The sequence below is a fragment of the Hemicordylus capensis genome, chromosome 8 (assembly GCF_027244095.1).
Source record: "Hemicordylus capensis ecotype Gifberg chromosome 8, rHemCap1.1.pri, whole genome shotgun sequence".
NCBI lineage: Eukaryota > Metazoa > Chordata > Lepidosauria > Squamata > Cordylidae > Hemicordylus > Hemicordylus capensis.
Genome location: NC_069664.1, coordinates 6,128,851 through 6,153,511, shown reverse-complemented (window position 1 = coordinate 6,153,511; position 24,661 = coordinate 6,128,851). Strand labels below are relative to the sequence as shown.

The window sequence follows — 24,661 nt, the reverse complement described above, 5'->3', positions numbered from 1 at the left end:
AATGTCTAGATTTTTTGAGCACGGGGATTTGCCAAAAGCTTTGCTAGACAAGACTGGAAGGATAATTTTAACTCCTGACTTGTAGTTGCGGATTACTAACACATATTCCTTGTTCCCCCCACAATGAAATGGTAAAGAAATGCTTATGATTTGGTCCAATTTTAATGAATTGTGTACATTGTGATCTTTAGGGTTTTTTTGTTCCCCAGATGGGCAATGTATTGGGTGTGTGGGTGTGTGTAACTTTCAGATATTTAGAATTGGGGTGTGTGTATTTTATTTTTCTAATTAATTTGATTCTATTATGAGGTTATGTTCAATTAAATTATTAAACTTCTAGAAAGGGAGTCAGGAAGCCCACATTGGCCATATCATCCAAACCTGCCAATTCTAAGTCTGTTAGCCCTACTTTTGGTTACAGAGGTCAGCTCCAGAACCAAAAGTTCTGCTGAATATACCAATACTGGTGGGCTCTTCCATGATGATAAATGTCAGAGTATTAACCCCCTCCCCTCCTTCCCCCAGAAGTCAGGCTTGCTGCAGAACTCTGGGAACCAGGGGGTTGGCTTTTGGGATGTCATGTGAAGCTGCCCCATGATTCAAGCATACCTAGAAGGAGGCCAGCAAGATAAGACCACCAAGACCAAGACCAAGATAAGACCACCCCCAGGAGACCACCCTCCACAAGGGCATTCCTCCCCCCCACATCAATTTTCAAGCACCTTAGAAAGGATACAATCCTGCAAAGTAGGAATCTAGTATACCTGAAAAGATTACACTCAGCAGCATTGCACCTAGGCTGAGCTTGACTGCATAAAACAGAGTATAAAAAAATCCTGCCATCAGCATTTTAATTTCATTTTGCTGCATATGATCCTGCAACAGCATTTCCTGGGCTAAGGACATTGAAATGAAGACAGCACGGCATGGAAGTGCTGCCCCTGGCTTGAAATATTATTAGCAGCAAGTTATTGTTTAAAGGCTTTGTGGTAGACATTCTATTGCTTTTTATAGTTTTCCACGAGAGGTGGACTTTCTAGTTATTCTCTGTTGCCATTCATTCCTTCGCTAACTAGTCAGCAGGCAACTGGCCACCTTGCTGTCATTGCTTTAAGTGAACAGGGCTTGGAATGTACATGAAATGGGTCCTCAGTGGTGCTGACGACATGCCAAATGCCTTCTCATCTGTGGACTAACTCTAGCCAAGATGACGCTGGAGAAAATGTTTTATTTAGTACATGAGCCAGCTGGGGTGGTCAACACTAGGGGTGTGCACGGAATCGGATTTTCCAGCTTGGTTCAAATCCGAACCGGGCCAGGTTGAATCGGACCACCCCCCTGCGGCTACTGATCCTTTTTGTGAGTACTACTGACTCCCCTCCTGCCCCTCGAGGCCTAGGGAAGCCCCCCTGCCCCTTCACTTGTAAAGGTGAATCCTCACCAGATTCCTCTTTACCAGTAGACCCCCCCCAACTGGTGCGCTTCATAATCGGACCAGCACCCCCCAAATTCAGACCAGCCGAACTGGGCCAGTTCAATTTGAACCGTAGTTCAAATTGAGCTGGCTTGCACATCCCTAGTTGTCGAAAGCATCTGGGGTGAACGCTCATTGCGATTTTTGAAAAAGGGCTACACCCCTAGAGAAGGAAAACAGGCAATAGTATTGCAAGACTTTCCGTGTGTTATGCTTTTACTGTGCTGACCATCAGGCCAGCGGTGGCCAAATCTGCACTGGTGTTTTAGAAGTTTTAAAAACATAAGAACCGCTACAACATTTTATCCAAGTTGTCAGAGGAATGGCAATGAACATTGGCAGGAGCGTCCTCCAAATATTTCTCCACGGTGATAGTACACTCATTTGCTCATTGCTATCCAAACTTTTTCCTCTGTGCAAAAATGACTGCAATTTTACAGAAATGGCTGGGAGGTAGCGAGAAAGAAGGGGTGATCACACACAGGAAGCTGTCAGTGCAAGCATCTACTGTCCATCTCTAGGGATAGACGTTGCCAGAACACACTATGAGAATTTATCCCTGGCAGGGGCAGATTAAGCTATTTGCCGCCCATAGGCGACTAGAGATTTGTGGTCACAGCAAGGGCTCCCCTTTACAAGTAAAGGGCTTGCAGGGGGTGGGTGGGTGTTAAATCAACTTCTAAGACATTTTCAGACCATTTCAGGCCTTGTATGCACATGCGCAGAGGCCCAAAAATCCAACCTGACATCTGGGAGGCAGGTGGGCCAGTGGGAGGAGCTCTCACCACCACCCCTGCGACATGCATGTATGAAGACAGCCCAACCACCTGCCATAATCTGGGAGACAGGCGGGTGCACTAGGAGCTCATAACAGCAGTTTTCAAAGTAGATTGAACTTTCTCCTGGCCGCCCCCACCCAAGTGCAAGTGGCGGATTAATGCATAGGCAAATTTGCCGCTCCCCAAAATTTGACACCGTAGGCAAGTGCCTGCTTTGCCTACGCATTAATCCACCACCGATCCCCAGAGATGGTACCAATGGCCAAAATTTGTGGGCCTGGCTCATTGACTAATTCTTATTTTGGCAAGTACAATTCATAAAGTGCCAGTTGGATGCTATACTATATTGTTAAGCATGGGCATTGCAAAACGCAGCTCTGTAGGGCAGCTGTTAAGGCCTGAACGAGGCAAACAGGCTGAAACTGTCCTTGGAATGGACCACGTCAAATTGCGGGGAGATACATGAGGCTGCCTTAAACCGAGTCAGACTGTCGGTTGGCTCAATCCACTGTTGTTCACCCTGGTGGGCAGCAGCTGGCTGTGGTCTCATACAAGACCATTTCTGCAATTTGATCCTTTCCTTGGCGCTTCAAAGAATGTGCTTGACCTCTGAACAACCACCCTTCCCTTTATTAAAGCCACAGGCCTAGCAAGCATGACTTGTCCCCTTAGCTAAGCAGGGTCTGCCCTGGTTGCATATGAATGGGAGACTAGAAGTGTGAGCACTCGAAGATATTCCCCTTAGGGGATGGAGCTGTTCTGGGAAAAGCATCTGGGTTCCAAGTTCCCTCCCTGGCAGCATCTCCAAGATAGGGCTGAGAGAGATTCCTGCCTGCAACCTTGGAGAAGCTGCTGCCAGTCTGTGAAGACAATACTGAGCTAGACCGAACAATGGTCTGACTCAGTATATGGCAGCTTGCTATGTTCCTCTGTCACTTTAACCAGGATTAGGCCAAATGGGCCTCAACATGCAGCAGCAGAGCATCCATTTCCACAGCCCAGTGGAAGAGCATCTGCATGCAAAAGGCCCCATGTTTACTCCCTGGCATTGCCAGTCAGCGTAGACCAGGGATTCTCAACGTTGGGTCCTCAGATGTTATTGGACTTCAAGACCCATAATCCTCAGCCCCAGTGGCCTTTGGTTGGGGATTATGGGAGTTGAAGTCCACTAACATCTGGGGACCCAATGCTGAGAATCACTGGGGTAGACCATACTGCTCTAGATGGACCAATGGTCCATTGCAGTAGGTAGCAGCTGCCTATATTGCTATGAAGGATGGGATGGGGCCATATCTCAGCAGAAAAGCATCTGCATGCAGACGGTACCAGGTTCCATCCCTGGCAGCATCTCCAAGTAGGGCTGGGAAAGACTCCTGCCCGTAACCTTGGAGAGCCGCTGCCAGTCTGTGTAGACAGTGCTAAACTAGCTGAACCAGTGGTCTGACTCGGCAGAAGGCAGCTTCCCGTGTTCTTATGTTTGCTCTAGTTTAGCCGTAAGAACCAAGTGGAAGTCGTCTCACCAATTTCCAGAGCAGCCTGCAGTTCCCAGCCAGCCTCTCCTTGTAGCGAAATGGTGCTTCTAGAACGGTGCTTCTAGTTCATTGTTCACAGCATGGCACCCTGTAGAACGGGGCTTAGCAGAAATTCCATCCCTCTGGTGCAGAGACTTCTAGAGTTCCCAATGCCTTACCAGATGGTTGCCATGCTTTTAAATGGAGTCCGCGTATTTCTAAAGCTACCATTGTCTAGGAACACACAGAGAAGCAGCTAAAATTACAAAACTAGATGCCCGTTACGAGGTTATTCTACGCTGCTCTGTCGAGCAGACTCCTCTGGAAGGTATATACAGTACATGAAAGAGGCGTACGATTGATACCGTCAATACGATTGATAGAGCAGTATGGTCTACCCTTACAGCAAGGCTCGAGATTCTGCTCTTAAGACAGCTGCTGTTTGCAAAAAAGATTCCTTTAAAGCTTTGACTGAAGATACAGTACATAAGGTTATTCGCTTTCTCTGAAGCAATGCAAGTGCTTTCCAGCCCTCACATCTAGTTCGCCAACACAATCCCCTCTTAAACACTGTAGAGATGTCCCAGGACTGCAGAACATTATGCTCATGAAAGAGAGAGCTTCTAGGTCTCAGTGAGGTAGCAAGCCTGTATTATGGGTCGCTTCATTCCAGATGGCAGTCAGGAGCTCCATGTAAAGAAAATGCTCCCCACAGAGCTCACTCTTTTATGCATGCTTTTCAGCACATCAAGAAGCAGAGATACTGGCATAGCTTGCCATACCCAGGCTTGAATACAAGATGCTTACTCCAAAGAAGTGGCAAGAATTTGGAGCACCCAAAGTCATCTTTGGCTTGGTTTAAAACAGGACTGCTCCACTTCAGCCCTCCTGCAGATGCTGGCCTACAACTCCCATGATCCCTGGCAATTGCACACTGTGGCTGGGGATTATGGGAGTTGTAGTCCAAACACGGCTGGGGGGTCCAAAGTGGGGCAGGCCTGGTTTAAAATCCAAGCTTGGTTATTCTCCCCTTCCCCCTTCTTCTGGCTGGGTGGTTGGTGGTGGCCGGGAATGGGACTACTGTGGCCATAGGAAGAGAGAGGAAAGGAGGAGAGCTGGTCTTGTAGTCGCAAGCATGGATTGTCCCCTTTGCTAAGCAGGGTCTGCCCTGATTTGCATTTGAAGGGGAGCCTACTTGCATGAACACTGTAAGATATACCTCTTAGGGCAGGGCTGCTCAGCTCCTGTTTTTGGACTACAACTCCCATAGTCCTCAGCCACTGTGGCCTACACTCAAGGTTTATGGGAGTTGTAGGCCAACATCTGCAGGAGGGCCAAAGTTGAGCAGGCCTGTTTTAGGGGATGGTTCCCTCCCAGGCAGCATCTCCAAGATAGGGGCTGAGAGAGACTCCTGTCTGCAACCTTGGAGAAGCTGCTGCCAGTCTGTAGACAATACTGAGCTAGACCAACCAGTGATCTGACTCTGTAGAAGGCAGCATCCAGTGTACCTATGTGAAGATTTCCCTCCTCCCTGCTTTCTGGGACCTAAAGTGCTGCACAACCACCCTTGGGAAGTGTAGTTTTCCCAAGGGCCACTGCCACCCACCCCTCCCCACAACTGCAGTGCCACTGCTAGCCAATAAGCATGGGCTGCACAACTGTGGTTCACCAGCTGTTAGACTACGACTCCCACCACCCCGACTATTGGCCATTGGGGCTGGGTACCATGGGAGCTGTAGTCCAACATCTGGAGACTAGATTGAGAACCCCTGCTCGAACAGAAGCTCATGCTTCAGAGAAGGGAGACCACAACACTGAGACCAAGAGCTAACCTTTGATACTTGCGTTTGTCTGGTGCTAGCACCCTTCATGAAGTGGGTCCTGCCGCCATCCCTACAATGTGCACGAGATTCTTTTTGACCCCACCCCCTCTCCATTTGGTTCCACTACCTTCCGGCTGCAAAGGTGTTTTAGCTACAGTACAGTGATAGTTTGGTGTTTGCTGAAGAAGTGCTATTAAGATTGCTATTGAAAAGCCCAAGTCCATTCGATATCTGGGGGTGTGGTGGTGGTGGTGGGGGGGGAGAAGAACAGATGAGGGCATTTCTGTTGCAGGAAGCTAGGACACTGGGGATCTCTTCCCCAAGCAAAATCATAGTTCCATGCAGTTTGTCTGAAGAGGGGGACAGAAAATTTTAAACCCAACTCTAAAACCAGTTTCTAAGGGCCAGTCTATATATTCAACCCAAGCATGTGGAACAGACTCCATGAGACTGTACCATTTCAGGATGCAGGTAAGGAATTGCACGCCTGCGTACCTCCCCTCAAATTACCTGCAGAAAACGAGGATATCAAGGAAAATGCTTCTAGCCTAGGCTTTTTGGATATGCCAAGGATTTTCCCTTTTTAAAGTACAGAGGTGTGTGTGTGTGTGTGCATGCATGCAGTTATTTCTTTAATTCATATACTGCCCCATCCAAATGACTCTGGAAAGTGATATAGGAGAGTATTTCCATATGCGATTCTCTCACCTACATAATGAAGTCGTACAGTCCCAGGAGGTCTATGCCACATGCTTTTTTTTTTTAGATTGGCTCAGTGCTCTTAAGATCAGTTACAGTACATTGCTGATGTGTATTGAATGCTAGGGGGGGGTGGAGTAAAGTTTCCTACTTTGGTAGAGCTTGGATTCCCTACACACTTGCGCTCCCCATCACACAACATTACACACTTTCCGAAGAAGTACGTTTCATGTGGGGTGGAGCGGGGCCCTCACCCCGGAGATTCCTGAAATAAATTTTTAGCTTCTGAGGCTCAGCAATACGCCTCCGGCTGAAGTCTGCCCTAGGGTGGATTTGGGCGCAGTGATCGGTCTGCAGGAGATGGAAGAGGCTGGCCATGTTCGGACCGATTTTTGCCATCAAACTGTCTTTTATGGTAGCCACAGTCTCTTCATCACATTCCAATAGGCTTCTTATAAGTTTGTTGTAATACCTGTGTTAACGACAACACAATTAGCATCCATCCACCATAACCACCACCAACTTTTATTTGTTGGTTGCCACATAGATTGGTCTCTGAGCAGATCACGAAGTAAATCAACTAAAACATACAACACAAAAAATTTACAATAAAATACATTTTTAAAAACCTTTTTAAGAGGCCTATGAACAGAAAGGTCTTCACTTGGCATCTAAGAGAACAACGTGATGGTGCCAGGAGAGCCTCAGTGGGGAGTCTCATTCCTTGAAGGGGGTGCCACCACCAAAAAGGTTCCCCTTTGTAGCCACCCAATTCCCCTCATTTGCCAGGGGTACTCTCAGCAGGGCACTTATTAAATGTAAATATAAATGCTGCATAAAAATGACACCATTTATGCAATGCTCCAACAATTCATATACATTAACACTGATGTAAGGTTGGTGTAATTTTTAGGCTGCCACATGATTAAAATCCATCAATGCATTAAGTCAACAGGCATTTAGCCAACTGATCAAGCTTGCTTATGGCTGGAGATGTGCCTGTGACAATTGATTCGTTTTGAGTCTGAATCGAATTCTGAAAATCTGTTTTGAATTTGAATCCCATCCAAAAGTCTGAATCAAATTCAAATCAATTTGACCCTGTTTTGGCATCTTTTAAAACTAATCAGGGGGCAGAATGGGTTTTAAAAGGTGCCAAATGGCTCTTGAATTGAATGTGAATCAAATTTCAAAAAATCCAATTTGAATTGAATTACCCTTTTAAGGGGTGATTCAGTTTGAATCAGAATCACTCGAATCACTCAGCTTTGAGTTGAATCAATTCAAACTCAAACCGATTTGCACGTCTCTAGGCTAAAGACCATAGTTCTGGGGCAGGAAGCACCCTTAGTTTTTAGTCAATGCTCATATGTCAAGTTGTATATAGCATCTTAAAGATTCCCTCAAGATAGGACTTCAGTTAAAAATAATGCTCAATGCTGCACTAGTGCAAGGAGCAGAGATCGCCCATGCAAGAAGGTTGTGGAGCAGCATGGATGTTCAAAGTTGTTTAATCTCTTGTGGTCTTGGCTGGCTTGTGCCACCAAGACAGCAGATAGCTTCGCACATCCCCTGCAACACATATGGACTGAGGAAGAGAGTTCATGGCAGGAAGCCCACCACCAATTGTACAAAAGCCCCCTGTCGTCCCGATGCAAGACTACCTGGAATGCAGACTCCTGATTTAGCGGAGCTAGCACAACATCCGTGCACTAGTGCAACATTAGCCTGGATGTCAGCCAGTCAAACTATGTCCAGTGAATTATTCCTGCCTGATGGACTCCACATTTGCAGGTGGGGGCGAGGCTGAGGCTATGGGAACAGGGGCTTGCTTAAGACTACCCTGTGAAGTCCTGGCCAATTAAGATTTGAGGCAGGTTGCTCCTCGTTCACAGCACAGTCCCTGAACCTCTGTGATGCTGGTCCCTTAGACACTGAAAAGAACGGAGGGAGGAGAGCTGGCCTTGTGGTAGCAAGCATGACTTGTCCCCTTAGTTAAGCAGGGTTTGCCCTAGTTACATAGGAATGGGAGACTTGATGTGTGAGCACTGGAGGATATTCCCCTCAGGGGATGGAGCCGCTCTGGGAAGAGCAGCTGCATGCTTGAATGCAGAAAGTTCCAAGTTCCCTCCCTGGCAGCATCTCCAAGATAGGGCTGAGAGAGATTCCTGCCTGCAGCCTTGGAGAAGCCGCTGCCAGTCTGTGTAGACAGTACTGAGCTAGATGGACAAAGGGTCTGAATCAGTATATGGCAGCTTCCTATGTACCAAAGACCTGCTTTCAGAAGGGGACAGGTCTTAAGCAGAGGAGAGCTGGTCTTGTGGTAAGCATGACTTGTCCCCTTAGCTAAGCAGGGTCTACCCTGGTTGCATCTGAATGGGAGACTAGAAGTGTGAGCACTGTGAGATCTTCCCCTCAGGGGATGGAGCTGTGCTGGGAAGAGCATCTAGGTTCCCAGTTCCCTCCCTGGCAGCATCTCCAAGATAGGGCTGAGAGAGATTCCTGCCTGCAACCTTGGAGAAGCCTCTACCAGTCTGTGATGACAATACTGAGCTAGATAGACCAATGGCCTGACTCAGTATGTGGCGGTTTCCTATGTTCTTATGAACCAGGAAATGCAATCCAAGCCACTGCACAGCTATATTGCTTAAGATTGACTTTTTAGAGCTGCTTCTCCCAAGTGGTTGCCAGCAGCACTCTGCAAGGCATCCGTGAGTGAGCCCCCAGTGGTGATCTGGTCTTGCAGCTGCCTGGCAAATTTCTTTTAGCTCAGAGCTACTTTTATTAGACTAGGGGAGAATATGGCCCCAGAATGTCCTCTGAAGTTTCTCTGGGGACAAACGTGGGGGGTGGATTCTGAAGAATTTCTTCTGAACTTTTGAATATTCTCCAAGTTTCTCACAAGGATGGGAATGTAGGAAGCTGCCTTATACTGAGTCAGACCTTTGCTCCATCTAGCACAGTATAGTCTACACAGACTATAGTATAGTCTACTATAGTATAGTCTACACAGATACACAGTATAGTCTACACAGTATAGTCTACACAGACCCTGGCAGCTTCTCCAAGGTTGCAGGTGGGAGTCTCTCTCAGCCCTATCTTGGAGATGCTGCCAGGGAGGGAACCTGAAACCTTCTGCATGCAAGTCTGCAGACGATCTTCCCAGAGCATCCCCATCCCTTGAGGGGAATATCTAATAGTGCTCTCATTCAAATGCAAACCAGGGCAGACCCTTCTTAGCAACGAGGACAATTCATGCTTGTTACCACAAGGCCAGTTCTCCTCCCGTCTGGTTTTCCTTTTCAACACAGCAGCTGACTTTACAAAAGTGACTCCCCTGCCCCCAGACTGATCCTCATTCAAGAGAAGAATATAGCAGCCAGCAACCATGGAATGGGGTGTGGGGGAGAAAGAATCAAAGTTTCTTGGATTATTTTCTTGCTTTCTATAAATGGGCAAGAGAATTACTCCACAAGCAATTGATGGTTAAATAGATTCTATCAGCTGCTTGCACATCTTCTTAAAAAAAGAAGTAGTCTCTATTCATCAAGGTTTCCCATAGAAATGTGTTCCCTAAGGTATTTTGGAGGTATGCTTCCTCCTTTAGCCATGCCCCCAAGGAACCATCTATGGATATCTAAATTATTCCTCTGTGCAGTTTGTGAAGTGAACAATTCTCTTAAGCATTCTCCTGGAACATAGGAAGCAGTCATATCCTGAGTCAGACCGTTATTCTATCTAGCTCAGTATTGTCTTCACAGACTGGCAGCGGCTTCTCCAAGGTTGCAGGCAGGAATCTCTCTCAGCCCTACCATGGAGACGCTGCCAGGGAGAGAACTTGGAAAAAAGCTGCGGCAAATCTTTACATGCAGGCACAGGCCCTCTCACCCTTGGACTTTGGGGCCAAAGTCTAGGGCCCCCACAGCCCCTGTGGGGGCCCTCCCCCTCCATCCTCTTTAGTCTGTCCCGGATGGTGTGGTCACCTAGCCAAACATGATGATGCTTAATTTGCAGGGGAGGGGGGCCTCCAAAGGCCTTTCAGTCCAGGCTCCAAAATCACCTTGGTGTACCTCTGTGTGCAGGCAGCCTGCCTTTCTGTTAATGATAGGAGGGAACAGAACATGGAGAGTGATTTCCACAGAGGGGAAACAAAGCAGCTGTGAGGCTGTGATTCCCCGGTGAATACGTTTTTACTGAAGTTTTCCAAGAGCATCTTGTTTTCTCGTTGAGCTCTAGCAGAAGCTAAGAACGTTCTAGCCGGCAGTGGAGTCCAACAGGAAGTCATTAAAAGGTTGGAGCAACTTCCTGTGATTTGTCTCTAATAGTAGCTGAGATGTGTTTTTACTGGGCTGAAATGTCACAACTTGGCTTCCCCCCCCCCATATAATCTGAACCAATGACTTAAACACCTAGAGGAGCATACATATTGGGAGGGGATGTCCCAATAAGTAGTACTTGAATATAGCCAGAATGGGGTGGATATTATACACTCTTGGACCCACATTCAACGAGAGCCAGGGCCTTCTCAGTGGTGGCCCCAGCTCTATGGAATGGTCTCCCGGATAATATCAGAGCTCTCCATGACTTCTTGGCTTTCCGTAAGGCATGCAAGATGGAAATGGTCCGTCGGGTGTTCGGTCGCTGAGATAGCTGGTCGTAGAGTGATCTGGTAATCCATAGTTATTATGTCTTGTAATAAGTATTGTATGGGGTTGTGGTTGTGATGTTATGTATGTTGTATTTTATAGAACTGTGATGCTTTGTATGTTATTGCTTGTAAGCCACCCTGAGTCCTATGGGAGTAGGGCGACATATAAATCTAAATAAATAACGTTCAGACTTTTGCTAGCTCAGTGTTGGCTGGAAAAGCAGCACTCTGCTGGAATGAAGATACTCGTATGGGAGGTGCAACTAGGCTCATCTGAAGAGTCCCCTTGTCAGCCTTACCCTTGGCCTAGCAATAAGGGAACACAGGCAGTTGCCATATACTGTGTCAGACCATTGGTTTGCAAATGCCTAAAGGCAGACCTTTTTAGAGTGGGGGCATGCAGACATATTGGAGAGATGGTGATCTCAGTTCTCACTTCCACTTTGTGATGTGTTTGCAGCAAATCGTGAGAGGAGAGCTGGTCTGGTGGTTGCAAGCATGACTTGTCCCTTTAGCTAAGTAGGGTCCACCCTGGTTGCATATGAATGGGAGACTAGAAGTGTGAGCACTGGAAGATATTCCCCTTAGGGGGATGGAGCTGCTCTGGGGAGAGCAGAAGGTTTCGAGACCTTCTCCAAGATGGAAGTACAGTACATCATGGGATACCTGGAGGCCGGGACTCATTTTCCCAGCCTCCAGCAACCTGCACTGCTGGAAAATAGGCTTCTCCAAGATAGGGCTGAGATTTCCACCTGCAACCTTGGAGAAGCCACTGCCAGTCTGTGAAGACAGTACTGAGCAAGGTAGACCAATGGCCTGACTTAGTATATGGCAGCTTCCTATGCCCATGTCTTTGAGTACAAAGAAGCCTACCTGTTTGAAAAGTGATTTGGAAGCTGGACCACTTCTGTAATCGCTTCCGGGTTCCTCTTTGCAATGCCACATATATTCAACTTGCTGTAACATTCCTCTTGCACCTCGGAAATCATCCGCTGGAACGTGGAGCATCTCCGAATGGCAAGGAACACCTTGGAGGTGATGCCGTTGGCAATGCACTTCAAGCTCTCCTTCACAAATGCTTTCCCCTGTCAAAAGAGCAGCCTGTTAGCATGGCAGTGACTAGCTGAAAGCGCCGACTAACCTCCTCTCGTTATTCTGTCATCCAAAAACCTTTGGCTTAAGAGGAGATTTATGGCTTTACATTTTTACTTGTACACCAAAAAGCAAGGAAATTTCAGATTAAGATGCCCATCACGACTTCTGAACCATAGAAGCCAGGGGTTCTCAAACTTCAGTCCCCAGATGTTTTTGGCTTCAGTTTCCATCATCCCCAGCCACAATGCCCTTTGAGGACCCCTGATATAAGCCACACTTCACTCCATGAAGCCACACTTTGCTTTGGTCTTTCAGCTGGGGAGGGGAGGGATGCATCCAGGCAGGAATTCAACAACTACAGCTTCCCCAGTCTCTTCCCTAGAGATGCCCCTGATGAATATCTGCCCACACTTAAAACCCCTTTATAGGATAGAATTCTTGAACTGCTGTATCCAAGCCATTTTTCAATGGGTCCACTCTTCACCAAATTGGTGGAGGTGGTGTCTGTCTCTCGTCACCTAGTAGACGTCTGCAAACAGTCAGGCAGCTTTGACAGATGGTTTTGATTTTATGACCAATAGGATGTTCAGGGTTTAAAATGGTAGAATGTTGAAACAACTCATCTTAACTATACTAGTACTACCATGCCGATATGATAAAGGGCACTGCACTTCCCCCACTTATTTGGGTCAACGGACCAGATTGGAGTTTGCCTCCCTAATGGCAGGGCTGGTCATACTCGATTCAATTTGAAATTGAATTCAAGTCAATTTGATTTGGAACCACTAAACAGAGTGGATATTCGTTCAAATTGATTCGAATTTGTCCGAATTAGATGCAAATTTGGGCAAATTTGAATTTATTCAAACACAGCTCTACTCAGTGGTTCGAAATCAAATCAATCTGAATACAATTTGAAATCAAATAGATTCGTGTGAATTTTGTGCACATTCCCATACAACTGAATGAGGGGTGGAGGGTGGAGGGACCAATGTCCCTGGCCTGTTAGATGGGCAACAGCTTGGTTTTCATTCTCCCTCTCACCTCTCCAGAGAGGGCAGGGACCATCTTCATATTTTCTTCAAGGCTCCAATCCAACCTTGCTATATCCCTGACCAGATCACAATGCTTCAGACACACCACAGCACTGTTCAGCAACTTTGGCACGCCAGCTCTTGAACTACAACTCCCACCATCATCAGCCACAATTTACTGAGGCTGGGGATGGTGGGATTTGTAGTTCTGCAACAAACAGCTGGAGTGCAAGGTTGCGTGTCTCCAAGCAAGAAATCCTTAGGCCACTGCTGCCTTGAATATATTTTTAGAGACAGGAATGCTTATTTTGGTCAAAATGATAGAGAAAATTACTCAGATTTGTCCCATTGAAATTAAAAACGACAAGTTACCAAACTTGTAATTTCCCTCATCTTATCAGCCACTGGGTCTTTTCAGAATACAAACTGCAGGACGTTCAAAGCTTTTGTGCCAGTTACAAGTGTGATCTTTAGCTGTACACACATTGCAGGAAGCTTCCACTCCACTTCCTACAGCTGTATCCACACCAAACAGTGACCTTGTGCGACTTTTGCAGTGCCACCTGCTGGCCAGCTCTTATTTAAAATATTTATTCCTTTCCCCTACATTACACTATAGCTCAGGGCATCTCACAATATTAATCATTACAATGCAAAATAAACAATAAAGTTAAAGTTAAAAGACCAAGCTAAAATCATAATTTTTAAAAGTTTCAAATTAAAAGTTAATGAAAAAGCTCTAAACAGAACTGTACAAATGAAAGCACTTTCCAGATATAAGCAGCAGGTAATGGACCAGCGAGGAAATGACTTGACTAGCAAGCCAGAGGCTGCTGGTTCAAATCCGCGCTGGTTCGTTTCCCAGACTATGGGAAACACCTATATCAGGCAGTAGCGATATAGGAAGATGCTGAAAGGCATCATCTCATTCTGCACGGGAGGAAGCAATGGACAAACCCTCCAGTATTCTACCAAAGACAACCACAGGGCTCTGTGGTGGCCAGGAATCAACACCGACTTGATGGCACACTTTACCCTAACACATTTAAAAGCCTCTTTAAAAAGATGTGTTTTTAAAAAACAAGTAAACATCTTTTTAAAGAGGCTTTTAAATATTTATCTACTGCGTATATATGGTAGGTTCTTTTTTTTAAAAAAAAAGAAAAAAAGTTTTTGTTTAAAAACATTGCAAAAACCACCCACCCATTTCATTTCAACTATTGTGGCCTCACTAGCTGCAAGAGAAAGGACACACGTGTACCGTACCTGAGTGTCAAATTTAGCCGCACTGTAGAGAAAGGATTTGCAGATGTCATGCATGCCACCTGTGTCACAGGTAGAGTTTTCCAGGCAAGCAAATGTACCACATCCTACCTGGAGGGCACTGTTCAGACATCGAACGACATCCGCTGGAAAGAGAAAGGCAGGGGGGAGAAGGGAAAGAGAGAAAACGACTATTAACACTTTCTATCATGCTGTTGTGTTTCCATAGCAGCTTTTAGCTCAACTGGAAAGATCTTATCTGCCTGCATTTGCTGAGTCACACTTCAGTCCTGGGGTGTGTGAGATCAAATACCACCTTTAGCATGTATTTACAGTTGAGCTAACCCATTGCATCACAACTGCAATTTTGGTGCAGCAATGTGTCCAATTCCTTGGCGTGTATAGTTACTGTATTACAAGCAGGATTAATCAAATACTTTGATAATGCAGTAGTACAGCCTCTTGAGATTTTCATGCATGCTGGAGGGTTAGCTGGTAGAGCAAAGGACTGTGTATTTGTCTTGCAGAAAAATTCTTGGACCATTTTAGGGGAGGGGATGTTCAGAGGTGGATTACCGCATAAGGAATAGAGGCAATAGCCTATGGGGGCAAATCCAAGCAGAGTGGCAAGTCTTAGGGTGGGGACGGGAAGTTATTTTTTAAAAAACTTAAAATTGTCACTGTGCAGTGGCAGCAAGAGCTCCTAGCCTGCCTCCCAAATCACTGGGAGGCAGGCGATGTCTGCCATGGTTGCATTTGAATGGGAGACTAGAAGTGTGAGCACTGTGAGATATTCCCCCCAGGGAATGGAGCTGTGCTGGGAAGAGCATCTAGGTTTCAAGTTCCCTCCCCGGCAGCATCTCCAAGATAGGACAAGTTTTTTTGGTTGTTGTTTTTTTAAATAGGACAAGATTTTTTTATTGAACCAACAAACTACCAAAGCATACAGTACGTTGCCAAAGCACAATTATATACAAAGTGGTTGTTTGTACATGATATATCTACAAAGATTTACACACAAGGATTTGGAAACCCACAAGGTTATGAACTATATGCAGGTAGTACTGTAACTCGGGGGTGGGGGATTTCAAGGCACATCAGGTAATCGGCGGGGGGGTTACGTCCGACGTCCATTTCCACAATTTGTCCCATTGCTGTTTAGAAGAGATACTCATGTCTTTACTAAGCTAGATAGACCAATGGTCTGACTCAGTATATGGCAGCTGAGTATGTTCCTATCCTATGTTCTTAAGAATGCTTCCTTAGCATTACTCTGATGTTCAAGGACATAGCAACATAGGAAGCTGCCATATACTGAGTCAGACCATTGGTCCATTTAGCTCAGTAATGTCTACACAGACTGGCAGCGGCTTCTCTGAGGTTGCAGGCAGGAATCTCTCTCAGCCCTATCTTGGAGATGCTGCCGGGGAGGGAATTTGGAACCTAGATGCTCTTCCCAGAGCGGCTCCGTCCCCTGAGGGGAATATCTTACACTGCTCACACCTCTAGTCTCCCTTTCATATGCAACCAAGATAGACCCTGCTTAGCTAAGGGGACTAGTCATGCTTGCTACCACAAGACCAGCTCTCCTCCTCTTTCTTTTTGTCTTCTTTAGCATACAAATTTACATAATTTTTCTAAACTTGATTATCACAGGTCTACCACTGATTGTTGGAAGCCACTGAGAAGATGACCACTATCGTCACCAGTATAGTATACGGGCAGAGTATACGATACTACCACCACGATAATCCTCCCATGTACCTTGAGGGCACTTTGTTGAGCGCCCCCCACCACCACCTTAACCCCCAATTGGCCGGGACTCTTGCCACAGCAAGAATGCTTCCTTAGCATTACTCTGATATGGAAGGACATGGTTACTGCAAGCAGTAGCACACTAGTTACTGAGCTAGATGGACCAATGTTCTGATATGGTCTATGACAGCTTCCCATGTCCCTATGGCCCCACTTGAAGAACCACTGCCTTAGAGGATGGGGCAGTGGTAGAGCATCTGCTTGCATGTAGGAGGCCCTGGGTTCACTCCCTGGCAGCATCTCCAGGTAGGGCTGGGAGAGATTCCTGCCTGAAGTCTCAGAAAGCCTCTGCCAGTATACTATACTGGGCTAGATGCACCAATGGTCTGTGTTGGTAGAAAGCAGCTTCCTATGTTCCTAAAGACTTTTTATTTGCCAATGCACATTTGTGCATTTCTTGCTACAACACTGGTTGGCATTCAGATGGCATGTGAGTTTGAGGGAGCGAATGCTGAACCCAAAGAGTCCCAAAATCTAATAAGCAGCATGAAGAAATAGCAAGCATTTTACAAGAGGGAAGGACAGACACAGATACGGATGCACTTTCTAGAAGCATAAAGGTACCCAAGGGTATATTTCCCTGGAGTCTTGGAAAATATTTCTAGACTCAAGATTGCACCAGTCCTCATTGCTCCTGGCTATCAGTATGGTGTGACTATTTATATCCCACTCTTCCCAAGAACAGGGCTGCCTCCGATGGACACCAGAGAACCCAACCGACCAGAGCCAGCTTCCATTTAACTCTTTGGGGAGATCACAAGCTCAGTTAAGATCCCTTTGCCTCCCTCCTAGAAGGAAGCACAGACAAGCAGATATGCCTTGGGCCTGATCCAGCAAGGCTGTTCTTATGTTCTTATTCATCCTGACACATTCATGGGAGAAGGGCCAACCAATGGCTACTTGCCATGACGGTTATAAAGAACTCCCATGCTCAGAGGCAATGCTTCACTGAATGCCAGTTGAAGGGGAGTAACAGCAGGGGAAGACTATTGTCTTCATGTCCTGCTTGGGGCATCTAACTGCCCCAATAAGAAGAGGAAACAGAAATGGAGCTCCTGGGAACCCTGATCTGAAGGGTTCTTCTGGGAATCTTAGAGGAGCAGAGTTACTGCTGTGAAGGCATGACATCTCCCCCTGCCAAGGATAGGCTAGCATGGAAAGAAGGCCTTCACCAGTGACCTTAAAAAGGTATGCTCAACTGAACCCCACCCCCCAGCTGTTTTTGCACTACAACTTCCATAATCCCCAGCCATAGTGGCCAATATCCAGGGATTATGGGAGTTGTAGGCCAACACCTGCAGGAAGGCTGAAGTTGAGCAGCCCTTCCTTAAAGGGTGAGAAGCAGAGGCGCTCTTACACCTGGACCTTGGGGATCTGGCCCGTGGCCTCCTGCAGCTACTTGGCACACTACTCTGCCACTGTCCGCCCGCGAGCCTTTACAAAAAAAACCCACCGCTGCGGCACTAGCTGTGGGTAGGGTGGGGGTGAGGAGGGGAGAGTTATCCGTTACCCTCCGTCTGTGTCCAGGATGGGAAGGAGGCCTTCCTCACGTGGAGGAAGCAGAGAGGCAAGAGGCCGTCCCTTCATCACCTGGGAGGAGGGAGCAGAGCTGGACAGAGCTCGTGGCCTCCCTCCCATCCTAGACGGAGGGTAACGGGGAATTCTCCCCTCCTCACCCCCCACCCTCCCTACAGCTAGTGCCGCTGCCGCCGCACAATGGTGATTTTTAAAGAACTGTGCAAAAGGGGGAGGACTTTCTCCTTGCCCCACATCACCATCACAATGGGGTGGGGGGATCAGAAGCCCTTCAGGTCCAGGCTCCCAAATGACCTGGGTGTGCCACTGGTGAGAAGGCTTGTAGGGGAAGAAGAGCTACTTCACATGTGCAAGATTCAGGCCGTTTACCAAGGACATCCTAAGACTCCTAAGTGCTCAGCTGGAGAAAGTGCAGATGGCATCAGTGTTCCCTCTAACAGGGATTCCCAGGTGTTGTTGACTACAACTCCCAGAATCCCCAGCCGAAGACCATTGCAGCTGGGGATGCTGGGAGTTGTAGAGAACAACATCTGGGAATCCCTGTTAGAGGGAACAGTGGATGACATCTTCCTTCCTCGTACTGCAGGAGTGGGTAAACTTGGCCCTCTAGTTGTTGAACTACAGCTCCCATCATCCCCAGCCACAATAAATTAGGCCAGCCAATACACTGTGTCTGAGGATGCTGGGAGTTGTAGTTCAAGAGCGAGAGGGCCAAGTTCACCCATCCCCATCCTAGTGCCAGCCTCTTGTGCCATCACCAATATTGCCTGTAACAGAGATTTCTAGGTGTTGACTACAACCCCCATCAGTCCCAGCCAAAGGCCATGGCAACCAGGAATAATGGGAGTTGTAGTCAACAACGTCTAAGAATCCCAGTTGCAGGGAAAACTGGCTGCCACCATTAGTTGGTTATAAGGACAGCCCTGCCGGATCAGGCCCAAGGAGGCCCCTCTAGTCCAGCATCCGGTTTCACACAGTGGCCCACCAGATGCCACTGGAAGCCTACAGGCAGAAGTTGAAGGTATGCCCTCTCTCCTGCTGTAGCTCCCAGTTCTTCCCATCTCCAATGCGGTCACCTTTAGTGGCCCACCCTCTGATGCAGCTGCTTCCCCTGGCCTCATGGAAGGGCCGCCGATGCAGATCAGGACATTCAAGCTCATTACAGAAGGAGATCTGCAGTCGACATGCCTGGGCTTCCAATCCCAAAATGGAACAAGGCGGTTTTATGAAGGGATTTTTGCTGTCCTAAGCCAACAGCACAGTCTTCAAATATGGTGACGGACTGTGCATTCTGCCCATGACATTGTTCTGCAGGATCACCTCCCAGTGTTTCCTATACAGCAGAGATTCCCAGATGCTGATGACTACAACTCCCATCACCCAAATGCCATCACAACTGAGGATGATGGGAGTTGTAGTCATCAGCATCTGGGAATCCCTGTTACAGGGAACACTGCTCACCATACCTTCATGGCTGCTGCCTGTGGTCTTGAGTAGGGCATTGTAGCCCACAGGGGTGCAGATCCCCTCTAGGCACTTAAGGAGACCCCCTAACTTATAGCTTCCCTACTAAAGTGTCTTTCCTCTCCCGCACTAAAAAAAAAGTTGCTCCTCAAGTTTTCCTTCTGTTTGCACCCCTGTGGTAGCCCACAGCCAGAGGCAAAGGGCTAAAAAAAAGCAGGTTGCCCTTGGGGAACGTCTACAGCCGGGCAACAATGGACCCAACACTTTGGATCTCATCAGCTGTTGGCTCCCCCACCACCACCAGCAATGTTGAGAGGCAGTTGAAGCAGCCATCTGCACAAAAGGATTGTGAGAATTCCCTGTGGGGAGGGGCCAGACCTTCGTGGTAGAGCTCAAGCTTTGCATGCATAAGGTCCCAGGTTCAATCCCTGGCATCTCCAATTAAGAAGATCACATATTTATTTAATTTCTATACTGCCTGACTCTGAAGGCTCTAGGTGGTTCACAACCCTAGCAGGTGATGGGAAAGATCTCTGCCCCCAAAACTGGACAGTCACTAGCAGTCAAGACAATATTGGGCTTTCACAGCAGTTGTCCAACTCGGCCACATTATATGTAACTAAATGAGCTATAGGCGAGTGTATCATTGCTCCAACCTGAAGTCTCTGATCTGAGTGAAAACGACCACGAAGTGAAACTGTCATATTGGAATTCATCCCCAATGCAGCTTCCCAACCCAAGGGGGATGCAAAGCGGCAATTAAGATTTTGTCCAATTGGAGTCGCAGAGCACAATTAAACCCTGATGGCTCTTCCTGGGTCTATGCAAAAGAGAACGCTGAAACTATTTAAATCAAAATCAGCACGACCATTTTCTCCCAGCAGAAGGCTGATGACATGCCAGAGGATTTTCTTTAGGTTTACTGGCAGTAACCTTTCCTCCAAGATGAATTTCTAACCAGTCATGCATCACCTTGAAGGGCATATCAATTACTTTTTGCCTGATGTTTCCGATAGTACAGAGGATGAAGTGTAAAAACCCAGACTTTTACATCAAGAGGCTACTTTGCAGGAGAGCCCAGGATTCTAGTGTGCCAGCAGCAAACCACACTGGAAAAATCTTCCATTCACATGCAGCATCTTGTAACTGGATCTTTCCAGGAAAGAAAAGAGAGAGATGGACAGGATGCCCCAGGACCACTTAAATGCCAGAAGAAGAGAGAAATATGTGACCAGATTAGACTGCTTGTGCCTCACCACCTATTTCCACAAGGCTACGTTTCCATGGATTCAAGTATATAACTTTGCTGTTCAGCTAGCAGGTTTAATATGCATTGGGGCTCCTATTGTTTTAGACACAGTGGAAGAACCGAGACCCTATGTTTCTATAGCAACCACGTACAAAGAGGGCTAATACCCTGGTATGGTGCGGCAGAGCCTGCAGACTTGAAATAATAAACCTCTCTTATGGCAAGTGATAAATTAAGCATCTCCTGGCCTTGATGAAAGAGAAGATGGCAATTGCTATGAGCACTGGAAAAATCAAGCAAGTGCCAGTGATTTCGTGTTAGTGGACTGCAGTGAAAGTCAGTCAAGCACATATAGACTGATGCACATATATAGAAGTCTCTGTTTTGAGGTTGCCAACATGCAATGCAAAGATTGGGAGGATAGTAGAAGTTTAAAGGCAGAAAAGGGTCTTAAAGGGAAAAGCAGAGAAATGTAGGAAGCTGCCACATACTGACTCAGACCACAGGTCCATCTAGCTCAGTACTGTCTACACAGGCTGGCAGTGGCTTCTCCAAGGTTGCAGGCAGGAATCTCTCTCAGCCCTCTCTTGGAGATGCTGCCAGGGAGGGAACTTGGAACCTTTTGCATGCAAGCATGCAGATGCTCCTCCCAGATATCAAGGGATATCTTTACAGTGCTCAAATATAGTCCCCCATTTGAATGCAAACCAGGACAGACCCTGCTTAGCAAGGGGGGCAATTGATGCTTGCTACCACAAGACCAGCTCTCCTCCCATCAGCACAGATCATAATCTATCTGTACACACATATACACCCCTTACATGCATACCGGTGAGAAAGAGAAGGGAGTCACTCCTCACCCCAGAATGGCCATTTAGGCATTAAATGATATTTCTTCTTAGGTGATTTTAAACTAACTGGCAGATGTGTGAAACCTCTCGCAAGAGATCAGCCAAGGATTCCAGTCCAGATCGAAAAGTGCAATTGAAGAGGCTCCCCCACATATCTAGATTTTATCTAACATTTTAAACATTTTAACGCAGAAACCCAGACCCTGAAGGGGTCGGTTACCTGCTCAGTTGGCGGCTGCCGGACAGGGAAAGAGAGAAAAGAGACAAGTGCAATTTTCAGCCACCGAGAAGTTCTCCTGCGCAAGCGCCACGCCATTCCAAAATGGGGTGGGTGGGGGGCGCGATTGCTGCGCAGGAGAACTACCCGGCACAGCCGTGCCTCCAGAGCCGGCGGCCGCGGCCAGAGAGCGCTTTGCAACAGCTGCATAACCCGCTCGGGGAGAGCAGGGCGGGCTGCCGAGCGGTTACCTGAGTTCTGGGCGGCCAGCCTCGCCTTCCTGGGGCTGACGGAGTCATTCTGCTCCGCTTCGTAGGATGCCGACGCGCCCACCGCCAGCAGCAAGAGAATCGCGGACTTTGGGCGCATTCTCTGCGAAGTTGCCGCTAACTTTGAGCAGCGTGCGGCTCGGGCCGGCTCCTTCAGCACCACCGCCGCCTCCTCCTCCCGCCGGGCTCCAACAAAGACTTGGAGCTGGATGCGCAGAGCGAGAGGATTGCGGAGCGGGAGCGTCGGTGGGAGGAGACTCTGCTCGCAGCTGCCTCGCCTCCACTTGTGCCTCCAGCTGCTGCTCATGGCAGGTGAACTTTTATAGCCTCCCTTATCGGTTCCCACTCCCCCTGCCCAAGCTCGGGAGCCAATCAGGAGCCACGGTGGGCAGCCAATTGGAGGCCCTGCTCATTCAAGCCCTGGAAGCTGGGAAGTTCACTGGGAGAATTTTTTCCAGCCCATTAAAAGGACCTTCCAGACAAGAATCATTGACTCCCAAATCTTAATGCTCATTAAAGTTTAAAAGGAGGGGGAGAGGATGGGGACTGGAGCTCCAGCCACAGACTTTAAGTCTATGATGAACTCAATGGCACTTGTTTCTGAGTAAACATGTGCAGGATCAACCGAGCCGGCAGGAGAGAAATAGCACTGGCGGATTATTCTCCTTCCCCTAAGCAGCTTGGCACAGCACCGGAGGTTTTCTGCCATGCATCCCATCGTTGCCCTCTCACAACAACCCTCCGAGGAAGGTTAGGCGGAGAGGTCGTGACTGTGCCAAGGTCAGCAAGAGAGAGCTTCATGGCTCGGAGGAGAGGGTTGAACAAAGATCTTTTAAATCCTAGTCCAAATTGCTCCCCGATACAATCCACCAACCCTCTAGGGATACTTGAATTTAGGTCCCAGATGTCGTTGGACTACAACTCCCATCATCCGCAGCCACAGTGACCATAGGCTATTGTGGCCGGGGGTGATGAGATTTGGAGTCCAGCAGCATCTGGGACTCGAGAACCCCTTAGGAACATAAGAAGCTGCCATATACCGAGTCAGACCATAGGTCCATCTTGCTCAGTATTGTCTTCACAGACTGGCAGCACTCAGTATTGTCTTCACAGACTGGCAGAGGCTTCTCCAAGGTTGCAGGGAGGAATCTCTCTCCACTCTATCTTAGAGATGCTGCCAGGGAGGGAACTTGGAACCTTCTGCTCTTCCCAGAGCAGCTCCATCCCCTGAGGGGAATATCTTACAGGGCTGCTCACACTTCTAGTCTCCCACTCATATGCAGCCAGGGCAGACCCTGCTTAGCTAAGGGGACAAGTCATGCTTGCTACCACAAGACCAGCTCTTTCCCTTCTTGAACATATTTAGAAGCAACTGGCCCCATCCAACACCAGCACAGCATCTCTTCAGTGGCTGTTGCTAATGTCTCCCTTCTGGTCCTCTCTTATTTATTACTGTGAGTCCTTTTCGGACAAGGAACCATCTGACTCCTTTGTAAACTGCTTTAAGAACTTTTCTTGTGGTTGAAAAGAGGTGTATAGCTATTCTTGATAATGATGCGGAATCTTTCCTAAGAACCTCAACTTCCAAAGGGAACTGTTTACTCTGTGTGCATGTTGGGGCGGGGAGATAGTCTGACTTTAAAAAGTTATCATGAAATGACATTTGGGAAATAAAGTCACCTGCATTTACATATAGTACAGCATGTTTTCAGGGATTGCTACATATGTTTGCATAACTGCTGCGAGGTAAAGCCTCTTTCTTCCCAAGTTTATAGATTACTTCAACAGGCATTATATTTGCTTGTTTTATATCTTTCTCCCTTTAGTACCTTTTCTTCCTTCTCTCTTTTTATACCTCTCTCTTTCTCTCTCTCTCTCTGCCTAGAGATGTCTATATCAGGCAGTATAGAAATATCATAAATAAAATAAATAAATACGTTCTGAGAAGTTTTTTGTAAACCGCCCAGAGACGTACGTTTTGGGCAGTATAAAAATATATTAAATAAATAAATAGATAGATAGATAGATAATAAGTTACTCCCGCTGTTGATTCCAGTGGTGTTTACTTCTGCATAAGCATGTTCAGAATAGCAGTGCATAGGTCTTCAAATGCCCATGTGTGTAAAGGTAAAGTGGTGCCGTTGAGTTGGTGTTGACTCCTGGCGACTACAGAGCCCTGTGGTTGTCTTTGGTAGAATACAGGAGGGGTTTATGATTGCCTCCTGCCACGCAGTATTAGATGATGCCTTTCAGCATCTTCCTATGTCGCTGCTGCCTGATAGAAGTGTTTCTCATAGTCTGGGAAACATACAAGCGGGGATTCAAACCAGCAATCTCTTGCTCCCTAGGCAAGTTACTTCCCTGCTGCACCATTAGGTGGCTGACCCTGTGCATAGTGAGGATTATTTACAAAACTATAGATCTGGAGAATAACCTATTAAGACTGTAATAGTTATGTGTCAGTTTCCTTCTGTCAGTTTCCTATGGTCAGTTTCCAAACGGTCAATTTCCTACTGGTGAAATTGGGCTCACCAGTTTGGAGTAGGGCTCAAAGCCTACTGCAAGCCTTGCCCCTGCCCTGGTCTCACTTCCTGCCATGCCCGACATGGGTTTCCCACTGGAGCTGCTCCCTGCTGCTCTCGCTGCCTCATCTGCTCGACCCCACCGGGCCCTGACCAGCATAGGAACATAGGAAGCTGCCATATACTGATTCAGACCATGGGTCCATCTAGCTCAGTATTGTCTGTCTACCCAGACTGGCAGCGGCTTCTCCAAGGCTGCAGGCAGGAGTCTCTCTCAGCCCTATCTTGGAGATGTTGCCAGGGAGGGAACTTGGAACCACAGATGCTCTTCCCAGAGCGGCTCCATCTCCTAAGGGGAATGTCTTACAGGGCTCACACATCATCTCCCATTTATATGCAACCAGGGTGGACC

At 47.4% G+C, this 24,661-nt stretch overlaps 1 protein-coding gene across 1 annotated transcript; it reads right to left on the bottom strand.

Moving 5' to 3' along the window:
• Positions 1 to 1,470: 1,470 nt before the first annotated feature.
• Positions 1,471 to 22,010, bottom strand: STC1 (stanniocalcin 1). Its single transcript, XM_053268971.1, has 4 exons — positions 21,710 to 22,010; positions 14,330 to 14,472; positions 11,808 to 12,019; positions 1,471 to 6,758 (listed from the first exon to the last, which is right to left on the bottom strand). The coding sequence occupies exons 1-4, from the start codon at positions 21,825 to 21,827 to the stop codon at positions 6,488 to 6,490; spliced, it is 744 nt and encodes a 247-aa protein (XP_053124946.1). The 5' UTR covers positions 21,828 to 22,010; the 3' UTR covers positions 1,471 to 6,487.
• Between the last annotated feature and the right edge of the window lie 2,651 nt (positions 22,011 to 24,661).